This window comes from Aptenodytes forsteri, unplaced genomic scaffold (assembly GCF_000699145.1).
Source record: "Aptenodytes forsteri isolate BGI_AS27 unplaced genomic scaffold, ASM69914v1 Scaffold100, whole genome shotgun sequence".
NCBI classification, from domain to species: domain Eukaryota; kingdom Metazoa; phylum Chordata; class Aves; order Sphenisciformes; family Spheniscidae; genus Aptenodytes; species Aptenodytes forsteri.
In genome coordinates, this window is record NW_008796216.1 from 1,745,024 (window position 1) to 1,761,715 (window position 16,692).

The window sequence follows — 16,692 nt, forward strand, 5'->3', positions numbered from 1 at the left end:
CGCGCCCGGGCGAGCGCGCTCCCCGCAGCGCGCTTTGCAAATGACCCCCCCCGGCAGGAAGGCACTGGCGAGGCCGGGAGGGAGGAGCAGCTCCGCTCCACATGTCTGCCTGCTCTTATCAACTTATCATATAAGGGAAGGAAAGTGATTGATTCGGGTGCCGAGGCCGTAAAACCTTGACGCGGGCGAGGAGAAGAAAGCCTCGCGGCTTGCGGGCCGAGCGGGGCCGGCTCCCGCAGCTTCCAGGGGGCCGCTTTTGCTTCCCGCATCTGACAGCTCCGGGCACGGCGGCCGGGGAGAAGACGGCACGCTTCCAGTTTGCAACCGGGACAGTAAAAAAGCCCAGCCCTCCTTCAGGCGGCACATGGCAGCAGAGCGCTCGATTTCAACGCAGGTTAACTAGGTCTGGGCTCCCGCTAGCGCGCCAGAGCACTCTAGGTTTGCTGGGTTACCGCAGGAATTAAAATGCAGCTGACTGTTTACTTCTTTTTGGGCTGCAGTGTTTTCTTAGCTTCAGGATACAACTCCTTTAGTAAGAGCATGGAGACGATAGGCAAGAAGCAGTACCAGGTCCAGCATGGGTCATGCAGCTATACCTTCCTTTTGCCCGAGACGGACAACTGCCGATCTTCTACTTCTTACGTGTCCAACGCAGTGCAAAGGGATGCACCTTTAGATTATGACGATTCAGTTCAAAGACTGCAACTACTTGAAAACATCATGGAAAACAACACTCAGTGGCTAATGAAGGTAGGATAATATCATTTCTATTCTAAAAATCTTGTTTACAGCATCCTCTTACCGATTTCATTGTGGGTTGTTTTTTTTCTTCCAACGGTTTCAAAATTCACAAAATGCATTATCTAAACCAAATTTCTGAATTACCTTTCAATCAAAAAGTTGTTTTGAAGTCTGAGAACACAATTTTACTGACTAGGAAGGAACAGAGAACTGCACTGTTCTGCAGAGCTTGTGCTTTAAAGTTTGTCATTACATTTGAGTTCCTTGGACAAACAGTCACTACATATGCAGGCAGACTGCGAGCACGTCTGAAATTTCTGACATGAAAGAACCACCTACTAATTTATAATTAACTGACAAGGGCTATTTTATCTCTATTTAAAGACTATAGAATGTACCTTTATGTGAAGCGTGTTTGAAGAATGGTACTTGAAACACGATTTCAAAACTCGCATGCAGAAATGAACATGTCAGCTCCACTGATAAAGAACTGTAATTCTAAGCAAAAACTGCAAGTCTGACTTGCAGTGAAATTAGCCTAGTGAAGTGATAGAATTTCAAGAAAGTTCATTAGCGGATATCTTTTGCAGCCTATAACATTTCCACTCAAATATACAATATTCAAGGGAAAAATATTCTGGAAAAGGTGTTGCAGATGCCACATAGCTTCCTTTAATGCAACTCCATTGTAAGGAAGGGAAAATGACGTGTTTATGGCCAAAGCGGCAACATTTGTAAAATCATACCTTGAACAGCAGAAAAAAAAATTATGCTGCATATATTCTTAATATTACTGGAGAATAAAGCCGATCACTATTCCACATTTTAATAGAAACTCACTTGATTCTAAGTGCTATACAGTTCAATAGATTTGGATTTAATAAACCTTTATTTCACTGGTACCTGAAAAGGTCTGATAGTATAGTTTAATTGCATAGTAAATTTATGAGTGTTTATGTTTCATACCAAGATGCCTGTCTTCTAAGCAATAAATATTTTGAGGACTTAACTGAGCAGTTGACATAGTATCTCCAAATAAGTGTTCAAGTGATGTCATAAGTGTTTTTTTCATAAAGAAATATTTGTTGCGAATGGACAGAATTCACAATTCTCTGAGTAGCCAATTCTTTATTCTATGCTTACATGATTATAACATAATTTTGCATTAGGGTTCACTTCTCTCATCAGTTACAGTGTTAAGAACTAGCATGAGCCAATCAAAGGAACCTGATAGAGAATTTGGTGTGTTAGAAACAGAAGTCACACTTCAAAGCAGAAAGCACAGTGTTGTCATCTACCTGAAAATGAACCTTGATGCTTAAATCCAAAATGCATACACTTGAAGGCTGCAGTGTGGGCCTCTAAATCTGTCTTTATGGGTTTAGGATGCTTAATTTAGACATCCAAATAATGTCAGTTCAGTAGCTTTCATTTTTTTAATCTCACAGGCAAACATACACATTAATTTACAATGCTCACTATTGTAATGTTAAGACCAACATTAACAGATGTGCAATGCAGGATGAAAAACACACAAAGTAAAACAGTCTAATCTACCCAGCTGCTAAGCAATTTCCTAATGTAAATAGTAAAATCACACACAGGACTCCAGTGCTAAATGCCACTTAAGTAGGCAAACACAGTATCATAAGTGGCATCAGGTAAACACAAACCAGTAAGCAAATTCCAGCATCCTTATTTAGCAAAAACTATGCTTTTTCCTGTCAGTCCCTGGGAAATCAGTTACAAGAGGAATAGGATAAGTATATCTAACCCATTCTTTGGGGGATCAAAAGGCAAATTCTATTTTACAAGACAGAGAAATGTTTCTTTTATTTGAGAAAAGATTTCCAAATAAGACGCTTTAGAATAGCCTGATTTTTTTGTAGCTGTTCCACATCTAAACATCCTGTAAAATAACTGCTGTTTGTAAAATAACTGCTGTTTGCCTTTTTCACTATTTTAACACCTGCTCTTTATGTCATCTGTTTTATTCACAAAGAGACTCCAACAAAAGTAGCTTTTCCTCAGATTTGCTTTGCTAGAGACACCTGGTCTGCAAGTGAAGATGAAAAGCAAACAATAACCTTTAAAGTTGCTTACAGTTTACTTGCTGTTTTTTTAAGGTCACTAATACATGTTCCTAGGTTCATATTTCAACTTACCAAAATATAATACTAGATTAGTCAAGGCATGGCAAAAAAAAAAATTGTTCACTTAGTCTTTATACCATATTGAAAGTGTAATATAAGATTGATTTAAAAAATAACCTGACATTAACTTCTCAGCAATTGCACAAAAAACTGCTTTAGGTCTTGCTTTTTAAAAAAGTTATTTTTGCGCATTTAAGAGGCAGCACCTGTTTTGTTCTGAAGTTGTGTAAAAAAAATACATTACAAACTTTTAGCGTGAATTAACCTTTAAACGTTGTTCCTGAAGTATTGCACATCCCAAAACATTTTTACACCCCTCCCCCCCTCCTGCCTTTAATCCATCAACTGAAGGAAACATTCTGTTTCTGAATGAACGCTAGGCTGTATGAATGGAACAGCATGGGAAGTGTGCGCTTCATCTGGTTAATGGACAAACACAATGGGAAGAAAATGAGTTACGTAGGTCCAGGTTCTTTTCTGATCTCCTCCTGCATAGGGAGCAGAAGACTTTGTTCTATGATTGCTACAAATCGCTGCTTCATGAAAACACATTTTTTTTGGTCTGAACTGTATTAATGCCTTATGTCACTACTGTACACACCATACATAAAACTGGAATGTCTTTTCAAAAGTAGATTATGTTTAAGCGTTCAGACAAACCACTATTCCACCTAATCCAGTGGTTAGTAGTAAGCGATGCTGTAGAGCAAAGGCCAAAACCCTAGATCAACTGTGCAGCAATATGCCTGAAATGAACTTTCTTCTTAGACTTTCCCTACCTTGGGATCAATTTGTATATGGAAGTGTAAGATTTTTTTTTAATGCTCATGTGGGCAGGGAGAACAAACCTCTCAATAATAAGATTTTCAATTAATTTGAGAGGATAGCAGATTGGTATACAGCTGAGAGACAAGACTGGAAATTTTAAATGTAGACATGTATGTTGGCTATTATAATTTGGAATTTTTTTATATAAAAACAACATCAGGTTTTCAGATATTCCTAGAAGAAAGGCAATTCCTGTAAGTTCCACAATTAAACAAATCTCTATCTGAATTAATGGCAGCTTTACCATTTGGATCACGGCATTTCTACTCAAGGAACTGCATTTTTTTTCAGGTATTAAGACATTGAAATAACTGACTGCTAACTTGAATTTACTTCTTAGTACATAAACTAGATCCTATGACTCAGGAGATAGGACTTTGTTCAAAGCAATAGTGTAAAAAAAACAGGTCATACTTTCTTAGTCTTTCCTGTTACAAACATTTGAAAACAATGTATGATCAAATTGATTATAGCGTATGGAATATAGGTAATTTATTTGTAGTTTATCAGCAGATCAAAAGACTAGAAAATAAAAGTCTGTGCCAGGAGTCAACATTTAAGCCTAAGGCCAGAACTTCATCCTGAACCATCCCAGCAGACTGGGAGGGGGACACTTTGCTGATAGAGATGCAGTATCTTTGGCTACTCTGAACTGAGATTCGTTTTTCCTTGTCATATTATCCTGGAAGCTAAAAACCCCTTTGTCAATTTGAAATGTATTTCTTCTCTAAGCACAACAAAATCAGATGTTTTAAGATGTACGGGAATGAATGCTTATACTACTTGATGAGTAATTACCAATTAAAGGTTATGATTATTGTCATACTTGTACTGAACTTTGTATCTCAAATATGAAAAGAGATTCTGATGTGCTGTCATCCAAAAACATCTGCACACAATGGACAAGGACAAATACATTGTACAGTCTTGGATTTTGAAGTATGCAAGAGATGATTCTGACTCTGAATCAAGAGCTGCATTCCTTTCTTAAGTAATGCATCTGTTTTCACTTATTGTGAAAAGTGCTTGTTTCTGTCTATCAGCTATGTATTTGCTAAGCAAAGGAGTAGTGGCAGGACCCAAAAGAAAATGCTTTTTTACTTTCAGATTAGTACATGTTACGGGATAAAGTTTCCACGCTACTTTAAATGATCTGACTATGCAGTTTATTGTTATATCTTCTGTAGGTAAATTTCTGTGAAAGGATTTGAAATGACACTTTTTTTGCATGTGTTTAAAAACTAAAGACTATTTCTGCATCATTCCACAAATACCAAATTGGTGATACAGGTATGAAATTGTACAAAATCAACAAAGAGGACTAGAGATTTGCTTGCACAGATCTACAAGACAAAACTGAAGTTGAGAGCTTGCCATCTCCAAGATGTTACCAGTAAAAAATGTGATAAACAGAGGCTTGTTTTACGGAACCAGTCTCTTACTAGCATTCAAGATATATTTTCATGTACTTTGTTATTAATATGATCATAAACTTAGCACCTTTGATCCAAACAGCACATTGGGAGACTTTCTCCATTAATTATTGACATCAAGTGCTTTATTTTTCTTCTTTTTTCTCTTTCTTCAAGTGGACATATAGGAAATGAGCCTGGAGATGCTTGAGTTGACAGTTTCCAGTCCTTTTTGTTTGCATACCCACTTAACATACAAAACTTAACAGCATAACCTTTAGAATATCTTAGAAACTTTTGCAGAGAGACTGAGGTTCAGAAAGGTGTTTCTTTTACAGACAATTATCCTGTTACCGCTCCTTTTTTGTTGTTAATTATGAATAAATTCAATAATGTGCATCTCCCCATAATTTACCAAGGGAAACAACTGGTATCATTTGCTTGATTCCTAATCACAAGAAAGAAGCTATCACGTATGTATTGCTTAGAACGGAATTTTGCCCAGAAGACACATATACCCGTTTCTAACCTTCAAAATATGACCTCTAGTATCTTCAGTGACTGTATTATACTGTCCTTTTCATACGACAGTATTTGTGTTTTTGAAAATACACCACATTATACATTATTTGATTTACGGTACTTCTTAAGGTAAACCAAGGCAGCTTAATAAACCACTATTTATTTAACAACTTTTTGCATACTTTAATGCAAGAACCTCCTGTTGCATCTGTTATTTCATGGGATTTTACATAGCTTTGGCTGAAAGCCAGGACGGGGGCAAAGTAAGACTGTCTTCCTCCACCATTACCATTATTATAGGGCTAGACATGCAAAATGCTGCCAACTGATTTAGAAGACATAGCGTCAGACCTTAGATTAAGGTCTACAACAGAGAGGTGCCACTCTCGGATCCTTCTCTGGAGCTTAGCAAACACAGAGTTTCATCAGATGACTCAGTCTATCTTAATTAGCTCCCTAGAGTAAGTTCAGTCTGTCTCTTCAGCCTGGAAGAGAGAGAAATAGAGGAATGGAAAACTTAAAAGAAACGCCCCTTGAAGAGGCAGATTTATCAGCATTGCTGAAGAAGTTGCAAAAGCTAGCATGCTGGACGGCCCTCATCCTGGCATAATACTTTGGCACTAAAGTTTGTAAGCCTCAGAATCAAAAGACAATAGGTAGAAAGTAGAAAAGTGGACTAGGCTGCAAATGTGATACAAATATATAGATAAACATTATGCTTCCCACTTGTTAAAACAGCTTAGGCACAAGAGTCAAATCGGGACTGATGGCCTTTCCACCGAGTTTGGTGTCTCCCCATTCCCCCATCCTGCCAGATTCATAGAATCACAGAATGGTTTGGGTTGGAAGGGACCTTGAAAGATCATCAAGTCCAGTCCCCCTTCTGTAGGCAGGGAGATCTTCCACTAGATCAGGTTGCTCAAAGCCCTGTCCAACCTGACCTTGAACGCTTCCAATGATGGGGCATCCACAACTTCTCTGGGCAACCTCTTCCAGTGTCTCATCACCCTTATCATAAAAAAATTCTTCCTGGAACAGAAGATGCAAGTTGTACTTCAGAGAAAAAAGGTTCTGGCATCTAGTTAGCAATAAGATACTGATGGGAGCCTTGAGGATACTGGTACAGACTGCAGAAGGGAGAATGGGAGACAATGTCTCTTGAATAAAAAAATATTTCATGTATGTACTAGTATATGAAACAAGGATATCACACACAGAAAATATTTTGGTAGTCCAAATGCTCTCACTAGGAAATCTCTCACTGGTAATAACAGCTAAACCTGTAAGAAAACAATTTGTCAGTGGACCATAAGTATCAATATAACCTTCAAGAAAAGGAAAGTTTCTATGGCACTGAATAAGAAGTTTCTGAAATAAGCACAGACAATTTTATCTGCCATTTTATTCTTTGAATTTCTCAGACTAGCCAAATATAAATTATAGGTGAAAAAAAATAATAGGAGCATTGGATAATTTCATCGGGCTAAGCATCTGGGGAAAAAAAAAGATATGGCACAGTAATTAATAATTAGAAATGTCTTAGAGATACAGCACATTCCACAGTGGAACAAATTAAACCAAATAACCTCACACACACACACAAAAAGTTAAAAAGTGCTTTACAACTGGAAATACTGTGATCATTTCATTTCCTTTAACAGACATATCTCTAGGAAATGGGGCAGAGGAAAAAAGAATTGTATTTATTCTCTAGTGAGAATAAATGAAATACTGTTTGGTGAACTTAAAGTCTATTCCAAGTAAACCAAGCTCAGAGGAAATGTTAAAGAATTCTTCAGGTTACAAAATCCAGATCCATGTTTTGTATAAAAAAAATCCCACACCTAAATAGTTCTGCAAACACTCACTGTGTCAGTTTTCATGCTGCCTAGGAAAATACATTACTATCCCTTAAATGCCTTTTTTTTTAAAAAATGCTTACTACGTTCCAAATAATTACTGAAAATCCTATTGGTTTTTATCTTTGTGGAACAGGTTAACCCTAAAATTAAGATGTTGTTTACAAAGCTCAGCAAATGTATCCTGCAATTTGTATGATTAGGAGACATCTGTTATCATTCCAACTTCCAGCACATTATGGCTTAGTCTGGACAGAGGGAGGGAAGCTACAGGAACTTTTCTGCTGTCTTTATACTGCCTATACAAAGCTTTATCAGTTTATCTAATAATCTTCCAGGAGCCTACTGAGGTCATTACAAGGTCTTACTGCTAAAAAGAGAAGGCTGATGGAATATGCAACCTTCTCTCTGTTAACTTCTCTCTCTGTTAGTATGGATGGAAATCTAGTATTCTTCACAGTTACATTACTCACAAAAGGTGTAAGGAGTGAAACACTTCCCTCTCTAGATGAGTGAATACTTCAGAATTCTTAGATGACAGCAACTTTCTTTCCAATTCAGCTGTCTCTAGAGATTCCTGTTAAACTCAAGCGGCATATAGTGTCCTAACTTTGCTCAAACTCCCTTTAATACTGTAGGGAAAAAATAATCTTTCCAGTTTTGTATTTGTATTCAGGTCTCAAACATCATGACAGAGCTTAAAAAAAAGGAAACTATATAGTGTACCTTTATCCTCTGGTGTCCTGGTTCCAGCAGGAAAAATATGTTGTTCTGGGGAACAACATATCAACTTTCTATCATTGATTTTGGTCAGGGATTAAAATCAGTGTGTTGTGGTGACACAGCTGAGAGCTTAACAGACTATTTTATTGAATAGCTAGCTACGACATGTAAGTTACCAGAAGGAGTAAAAAAAAGCCTTGCTTGATACATTACAGCTCTCAATCTTAGCAACTGAAATTCTTTGAGGCATTCAATTTTTAGACTTGTAGTACCTTTTAATAATGTAATTATCAAGAAATTGAAAATAGCTACATGCATTTCAAAAGCTGTGCTAAAGCATACACGAGGACCAGAGTAATTCAGTAAGTCAAAACTAGCGTATTAGAGCATTCTGGTGTGGTACAGCATAATCAATCACACAACTGTCATCATTTGAGCTACTTCAGAAGCAATGTTTTAGTATGCTTTTTGAATAAAGTGTTTGTCAAAACCACATGAAAACACACTAGGCAAACGTTTGATCTGCAATTATTACTCCGCTTAATAGAACTTTTTGACAGGGAGATAAGCTAAAAGTTCTCATCTTTCGAGAAAGAAAAATTGTATCCATTTAAAAATGGTAGGATCTTCTTCAAATCTCTAGTATAAAAATGACTGAGCAGTGTATTTAAACCCCGTCCAAACAACAGCTTTGCAGACCTGTTCATTCTCATGCTGGAAGCATTAAGAGTCATTCACCTCGCATACTCACGATATCAGCTTCATCGCTATGCTTGCTTTTTGGGTCAGGCCTGCACCTGACGTCTGTGATCCTGGAAGGAAAAAGCCTCTTTTGTTCCATTCTGTCAGGGTGTTGGAATGGGGAGACACCCAGCTTAGTGGAAAGGGCATTTCCTGGGCAATAGCCATAGCCCTTACCCCACCAGCAGCTCCCCTACATATGATATGACGTCAATGTACTGGAGGCCTGCCTTTCATCATATGACCTGATGTATAGTCTTACCCTGAGGTATTTGAGTAAACCGAGAGGTTTGATTTTGATAGCTGGCACCTAAAAATCATTTTATCTTCCTCCAAAGAACTTGTAGAGATCAAACTAAGACACTTCATATACTTCCTTATATGTTATACAACATTATGTTCTGTACAGCTGCTTCTGTACAACAATTTTCTCCCCAATTTATATTTGCAAGGTGTAACTGCCTGCAAGGTAGTAGTTCACGCCTACAGTTTCAAAGTGAGATATAAACCAGCCCCTTAAGGAGAATGTGCCAATCGGTCAAGAAGCAGTAGCCTCATTTTTCCACAGTATCAGCTATTGACTGACAATCTCAGCTGTGCAAAAAGTCAACATTCAGACATCGAAAAAGCTGCACATCAAGACTGAAATACATGTAGCAATGGAAAACAAGCTTGCCATACTTTCCTATTGCATTAACAAATATCCTGTCCATTCAGACAGTTCAATATTCAAGAAAATTCCCTAGTGAAGACTTAATGAAACAATTCCCATGTTTTTGCTTTCCTTTTCAGAAAGCTTTTGTATAAATAGGGTAGTTCAGCTATTCAAAGGGAACATCAACTTCCAGGTTCTTAATACAACTTTAAAAAAATGGATAAAGTAGGCAAAAGACAGCTTAAGTGGATGACTAAAACCAGACAAAATCTTGTATTATTCTGCTTCTAAGGAATTGACTTAAATAAAACTAAACTTCCTTGTGTGAGGTCTGAACTTTGACCATATTAACTATGCCTGTGTTTTTCACTTATGTCAGACTTCCATCCTGATGCCAGATGTTCTGTCAGATATAATGATTGCCTATAAAGTAATAGTAAATTAAAAAAACCTTGTTGTAACTGCTACTGGAGCCTTACTGGGAGTGTTTTCTGAAAACTACTCTGACATGATGAAACGAAGTTCAAATAACTAAAGGTAAACCCCAAGACTAATAACCTAACCCTTAGAAGGAGTATAAACTGCAACAAATATAAACAGTCTGACCCTGTTGAAATCTTGCCACATACAAGCAAGGATTCTGACAACTACAGTTTACCAGCTACGGAAGAAAGTTTAAATATAGTTAATAATATCCTAATTTTTTCCCCTGACACATAAGTTTATTTGACTTACATCTAGAGAAAACTTATCCCTGTCTTGAGTTCAGCTTCTTTGTTATGGTAAACTTTATTATTTTAAAAAGGCTCTGAGGACAGCATACAAAAACCTAGCTCCGCTCTAAGCAAGTAGAAAAATTCCCACTGACTTCTTAGTGAAACTGAGATTTCATCTGATGTATCTAAAAACTATTTTGACTCAAAAGGTGAAACTTTTTTTGTTGAACTATTTGAAGTTGATAATGGAGTAAACCGGTAAATCAGACATGTGCTTTAAGGCTTACTTCATGTGGACTACGTCTAACTACTAAGGATGCTATTGGAATAGAAAAAAGAGTGACAATTTTAATCACAAGGAAATACACATTTTCCTTTTCTTGTCCCTCTCAAGTCCATGTGGGAGTAACATTTCCCAGGAGTCTCATCCAGTCAAGTCTTTCTCACTCACCATTTTCCTCAGTGAATTTCCTTCCAACTTCACAATGTTTTTTAACCTTCAAGCCAACCAGACAGTTCCTTCCCTCAGCCTGCTTTAAGATCAGTCTTCCAGCCCCCTTTTGCAGCTCATTGCCTTTATGAATTCCTATCCCTGACACATCCATTTTTAAAATTCTACTCACACAGATTCAGTTCCTTTTTTTTTTTTCCTTCTTCTTTCCCTTCATTAAGACCATTCAGCTTCCTGGCTGTCCAGTCTGAACTCCCTTTTCTCTATGTCCCTTGTCATTCAGGATTCTCAGTTCTGCATTATTTTGTCCTCACTGTTAAATTTCTTTTTAACCCCCACCTACATGCATACTCTCCTGGGTATTAAGACAGCTGCTTTTTCTGGCTAGCTGCATGCAGTATCAATGACATTGTACTTTCTCCGTTGCTAGATGTGGTTACTCATCTTGAGAGCAGAGTCTTGCAACCAAGGGAGTCTCTTAAACTGCATTTAAAAGTCTCCCTCTTCAGTGGCCCATCCCATCAGATCTTGACAGACAGGGACAGTCTCCTTCCATAAAATACCCATCCTATAGTGCATAGCTTTGGTTCTTAGCCATTTTTGCTGACATTTCCTCCTCTTCTATTATATTCAATGCCAATAGCTTCGTTTGCTTTGAGAGGATCTGGCTCCAGTTTCAGGTCTTCCTAGAAGGGCACCAACTGGCAGCTGCCTGGCTTCAGGCTTTCAGGAGCACTGACTGGAACTCGGCTTGAGAGGTGACTTGCCATCACTGCCTGAGTGCTCTGCGGGGTACCAGAGACAAAGAGGAACTTTTGGAAGCAATGGATGGAAAGACACTTCTTCTTGGTTCTGTTCCAACAAACTAAACTAACTGCTTTTAGATGGATAATCCTTGCTATTGAGGCAAAGAATATATTTTTTATCAGGATTACATAATTTAATTTTTTTTTTTCTGCATCACACACTACATTTTGTTTCTGCGATGTGCTGCCTATACGTGCTGATCTTACTTCCAAATATTTGTGTTTGTCCACTCTTAACACAGTAGCTTCCTGCTTTATCTTTCAAGCATGGAATTCCTCAGAAGCTTTTGCTTTAAAGACTCTTAACTGTGCTAATGGAACAGCAAAGGGAAATAAACAAGTGGCATTTGACAAGAACATATCAAGATGGTCAGTTTTTTAACTAGGCGGAGGTGATCACCTGAGCTTCCCTTACTTAAGGCAGCACTTAGTGCTTTCTGTAGTCACAGTCAAGTCCATTTTGGCTTTGGAGTCCTGCTTCCCGCGCCCAGTGTTTTGGAAACCTCAGGGAAGTTCTCTGACAGGTCTGGTCTGGCAAGGGAGGAATTTTCAGACTGGTAATGAAAATGTAGCAGCTTTTCAGACACACCACCTCCCCTGTCCGTCTAGCTTATTAGCAATGGAAACAGTGGAGAGAAACATGCAGCATGTCTTAAAAAAAGAACTATAGCGCTTAAGAGAGGAAATTACCTTTTTTTTCCCCCCTCAAATGTACAGGAAAATCAGTGCGTGAGTTTTTAGTAGAGAAATTCAGTCCTTCAAAACTGAAATCAGCAGCTGACGTGTACTGTCTCAAAGTCTTGAGCAGTCAAAAATTGGCAGGCCTTCAGCTCAAATGACTGGTTCTCTCTTGGTAGCATCATCATTGAGGCTTCTTCTTCAAGAAAAAAATCTTATAAAAGCTCCATAAACTATATTTAGAAGCTAGTATGTTGCAAAGTTTAAGAACTACTCAAAATGCTTTCAGTTTCCTTTATTTGTGAAGTTTAAAAAAAAATTCTAATGATTTTTCATGCTGAAAGATGCTCTGTGAACACAGCTTTGAAACAGGAGACACCCAGTTTTATAGCTTACAAAAGGGACTAATTGTGTTCCACAGCTTCCTAACTAGTTTGATCCTTGAACTCCGAATCATTCTTCCTTCTGGTTGGAAGTGGAATGCAAGATGACTGCTTCCCTAGAAAGCAATGCTGAGAATGAACTGTGAATGCCTAGCTCTTTTTCACTTCCCCAATAACATATTTTGAAAAGAGGATTTTGCTTCAAATTTCCTCAAAAAATTGCACTATGATTTGCTCCGCCACATCATGAGCTATTCTGTAAAATAGGCTGTCCTGTTGAAAGATGAATTCATAACAAAATTAACTTGATACTGTAAGTTGAGAGAAAAAAGAGAAACAGTTTTATATTAAGAAAAATCTGTGCCAGATAGATACAAATTTGCTAAAAATTTCATAAAGTTTATAAGGCTACATAGCCAATGTCTTTCACGAAAAATGTCTTAAGTACCCCTACCATCAGCTTTTATTTCAGCTGCCTGTTGCTCAGTGCAACGGAAAAAAAATACGCAAATGGAAAAGGATTACTTTAGATCTGGGATCTTAGCATGTGTTTATTCAAATGTGGGCTTTTTAGGGCAGAATCTCATCTTTATACCAGTCTGGTAAAGTCCCGATTCACTGATGGTAGCATGCAAGTACAAAATAGGACTGAAAACATGTAGGCTTGTCTCCAAAAAGTTTGAATATTCAATTTGTGAAATTATAGCCCAAAGCTATAACCTAGTGTTTAAAAATCAAGTATCAATTAGCAGTATTTCTTATACTGTTCATAAATAAGAAATCCTAATTTTGAATGTTGGTGGCTTGTTGCACATAATGAGGAATATTTATATTCATTTCAGTGAATGGCAGAAGCATCATTGGCTTCTTGTCTTCCTGGCTTCAGTGCTACTGAACTTCGGCAAAATGCCATTCATGACTCAGACTATTTATTTATTTATTCTTTATTTTTAGGCTAATGGGAACTTTATGAATTCTTTCCCTGATTTCTAAGAGAAATACCACTTAGCTGTGATCTTGAAAAACGGTGATTCAGAATCTTAGATTACTGCCTTAATGAATATCCTTAACTCTTAATGAGAATGGTTAACCACCATATAGTTGGTTTTAGTTCTGAAGATACCGTTGTTAAATTTTGCTTTTACATGATTTCCTTACCCATATATAAACTCAGACTATTCAAAGATTTGTCAAGGCTCCTATTTAGTTTCTAGTAGCAACATTTTTTTTTTTTGAAATCTCAAGAATATTTTTCATTTGCAATCTCTTGCAAATCTTTTATTTACATCTCTTAAAAAAATGCGCATCTGTGCACCGTATAAAGTATATGCATCGTATATAGTATAAAGAACCTATGTCATCCTCCAAGTGACAAACCATGTGAAAATGCATGCGCAATTAGGAAAGCACTAGTGCGATATGACACATACAAAACAAGCTCAGTGTCTGGAATCGTGGGAGCTCAACTCTAAGAGAGCCTTTGGGATAGTTTCAGCTCTCAAAGTCTCTTTCCTTTTCCTATGCACTCTTTTGATTTTTCTAGGTCATCATTTTGATTGTAACTTTTGTAGTTAGTTCAAAACATACAGTAGAAAGTATGATCATGCTGTAATACCTTTTAGTATTAGGAACAAAATACTTCCAGTCAAGAACACAGAGTGAAAGTCATTCTTCATAAATATTTGCGCAGACAATGAAGGCATTTCATGCATTTAGTTTCATGTTATATTCATGAAACATTTGGTTTTTATTCAAGTAGATTATTTCCAATGAAGGGGAGAATTTTTTCCTTCTGCTAGAAAGTGTAAATTATAAAAGCATAACAAACAGCTTCCTCTAAATGAGATATAGTCAGACATGAGAATAAGTTGGTAAGCTTTCATTTAGTGCACAAGTGGCATTAACTGAACCATCTCCTGCGTATAATTTACTTTCAAGTCTGTATTTACTATTTTAAGAGTTAGCATTTAAACCTTTAGTATTTTATTACACAGTTTTAGCTTGAATATTTTCCAATAAATCACAGCTCACTTTCAGCTAGTATTCATTTATGAGGTTACTTTCACCTTCCGTTTGCTGACAGAAAAATGAGATAAGAGAAAAATCTTAGCTGGAGGTCTGGACAGGCAGACATGCTCGATGGGGCATGTAAGAAGCTACTAGTGTAGAGACATCTCAAGCATTCCCATATACATTCCCAAAAGATTTTTTTCCCTCCCTTGAGAAACAACACATAGTCCATAGGGATTTCCTGCCGGGGGGGGGGGGGGGGGGCAGCGTACTATTTCCAAAAGTTACAAGCTACTAAAATTGATAACTGACTTTCAGAAAACATAGAAAAATACTTTATTAGAAGCTAATTTAAAATAGCTTGAGGTCTGATTGATGGGGATTGATGCAATGCCCTTAAAAATGTGTTCCCTTAGGTCTGTCAAGATAAATGGATCTTGGAAGGGACAGTGATTCTTCCATTTTTATTCTAACTTTAAGCAGTAGCAACGTTGATAGACTGTGAAAACAAGTATGAAAAGCTATTTTAAAGAGAACAAAACTGTCTGAGAAATTTACATTTTTACAGTATTTTGTCTTCATAACACCAATACATTGCAGCGATGCAGAAATATAAATATAAGCACACATGGAGAGCCTGGCAATATTGTGCTCCATTCACTACATACATGCACATTAAGCAGCATGTGTGGCATATATATGTAGGTAAAATGCTTCATATTGCCTATATGAATTGCTGTGATGAAATTGTTGTGTTAATATATTTAATGACAGTTTTCTTCTTTTTATAAAGACTGCCTTACATTTCACTGTTACCCATGTTCAATAGGATCCAAGAAGATGGTCTCCTCCCAAAAAAACTTTCCTAGTGTGCAGACTTCAATTATACCACAGATAAACAATTTACATATTTAGTAGTTTAAGTGAAAGTGAAGTCTGTTAAAATAGTCTTTGACAAAACTGTATTTTCTGTCTTTATATACAAAAATGTATCTATGAATCGGAAATTTAAGGATTCTGTGGTGTATGTGGATGACCTTTGACAATGTCACAGTTGCACATTGGCACAAAATTTGAAAAAAATGTTTCAAATTATGGACTAAATTCTACTTCAGATGACTCATGAAGAAACCAGACATGGCCACAATCTGAAGAACACTGCCACTCTGAAACAAGGGCAGGCAACTAAGACCAAGCATTATTGGGTTAAAGATAACTGAAGACATCTGGACTATGAGAAGTAGGAAGGTGTCATCTGTACTCTGAAAAACTATTCAGAAAAAGAACTGATGAGGCTCATCAGTGGTTTTCTTATTTTGCCCTGTCACTAGAACTAAACAAAATTGATTATGGATGCTTAAGTTCATTTTCCATCTTGCTCACTTTTGTGTACAAACTTAACATCTTAGGGAACAAAACGTCAGGATGATGACCACAGGTATTGGAAGGGCTGATTAAGTTCCTTTGGTTTAAATTCACAAAGATAATTTTTGAAAAAAGCACAGGACATTTTTAGTAGGGATGCAAGAATAATAAGTCAAAAAGCTTTTGACAGCTTAATAGATGTCAAACACTGTAGCTTCAATGCATATTTAAAAAATGCCTAGCTGTAAATGTTGTATTTTCTGTTGCTAGGTTTTCTACTGGATCTACTCCACTTCTGGAAATTCAAAACAAAAAGTAGAGGAAAAAACACAACAGACATGTCACTACAGACAGCACAAGTAGTGTTCTCCTCTATCCTTTCAGTTGCAGGGAATGATGAGGGAAGAAACGGGAAGAGCCAGCAGATCAATACCTGGCTCCAAGCCTGGTGTCACCAGCAGAATTTTGGGTTTTTTGATCATGGGTCGGTGTACACGACACCAGGCCTGCTGGCGACAGACGGGGTACGCCTGTCTCAAAGCGGGAAATGGATCTTTGCACAGGAGTTAGCAGGACTCATTCAAAGAACTTTAAACTAGATCTGAAGGGGGAAAGGGATAAAACCAGGCTTGCTAGAGATAAGCCTGGG

General features: G+C 37.4%; 2 protein-coding genes across 4 annotated transcripts in view; one reads left to right on the forward strand and one right to left on the reverse strand.

Annotated features, from left to right (window-relative positions):
• MCPH1 (microcephalin 1) overlaps positions 1-16,692 on the reverse strand; it is a 142,740-nt gene that overhangs the window by 38,063 nt on the left and 87,985 nt on the right. The window lies entirely within an intron of this gene.
• Positions 175-16,692, forward strand: part of ANGPT2 (angiopoietin 2) — a 50,675-nt gene continuing 34,157 nt past the window's right edge. For all 3 annotated transcript variants that reach the window (XM_009288572.2, XM_009288573.2, XM_009288574.2), the window contains exon 1: positions 175-750. In XM_009288572.2, coding sequence (XP_009286847.1) covers positions 466-750 — 285 coding nt within the window. In that variant the 5' untranslated portion in view covers positions 175-465. The remainder of the gene's footprint in view (positions 751-16,692) is intronic.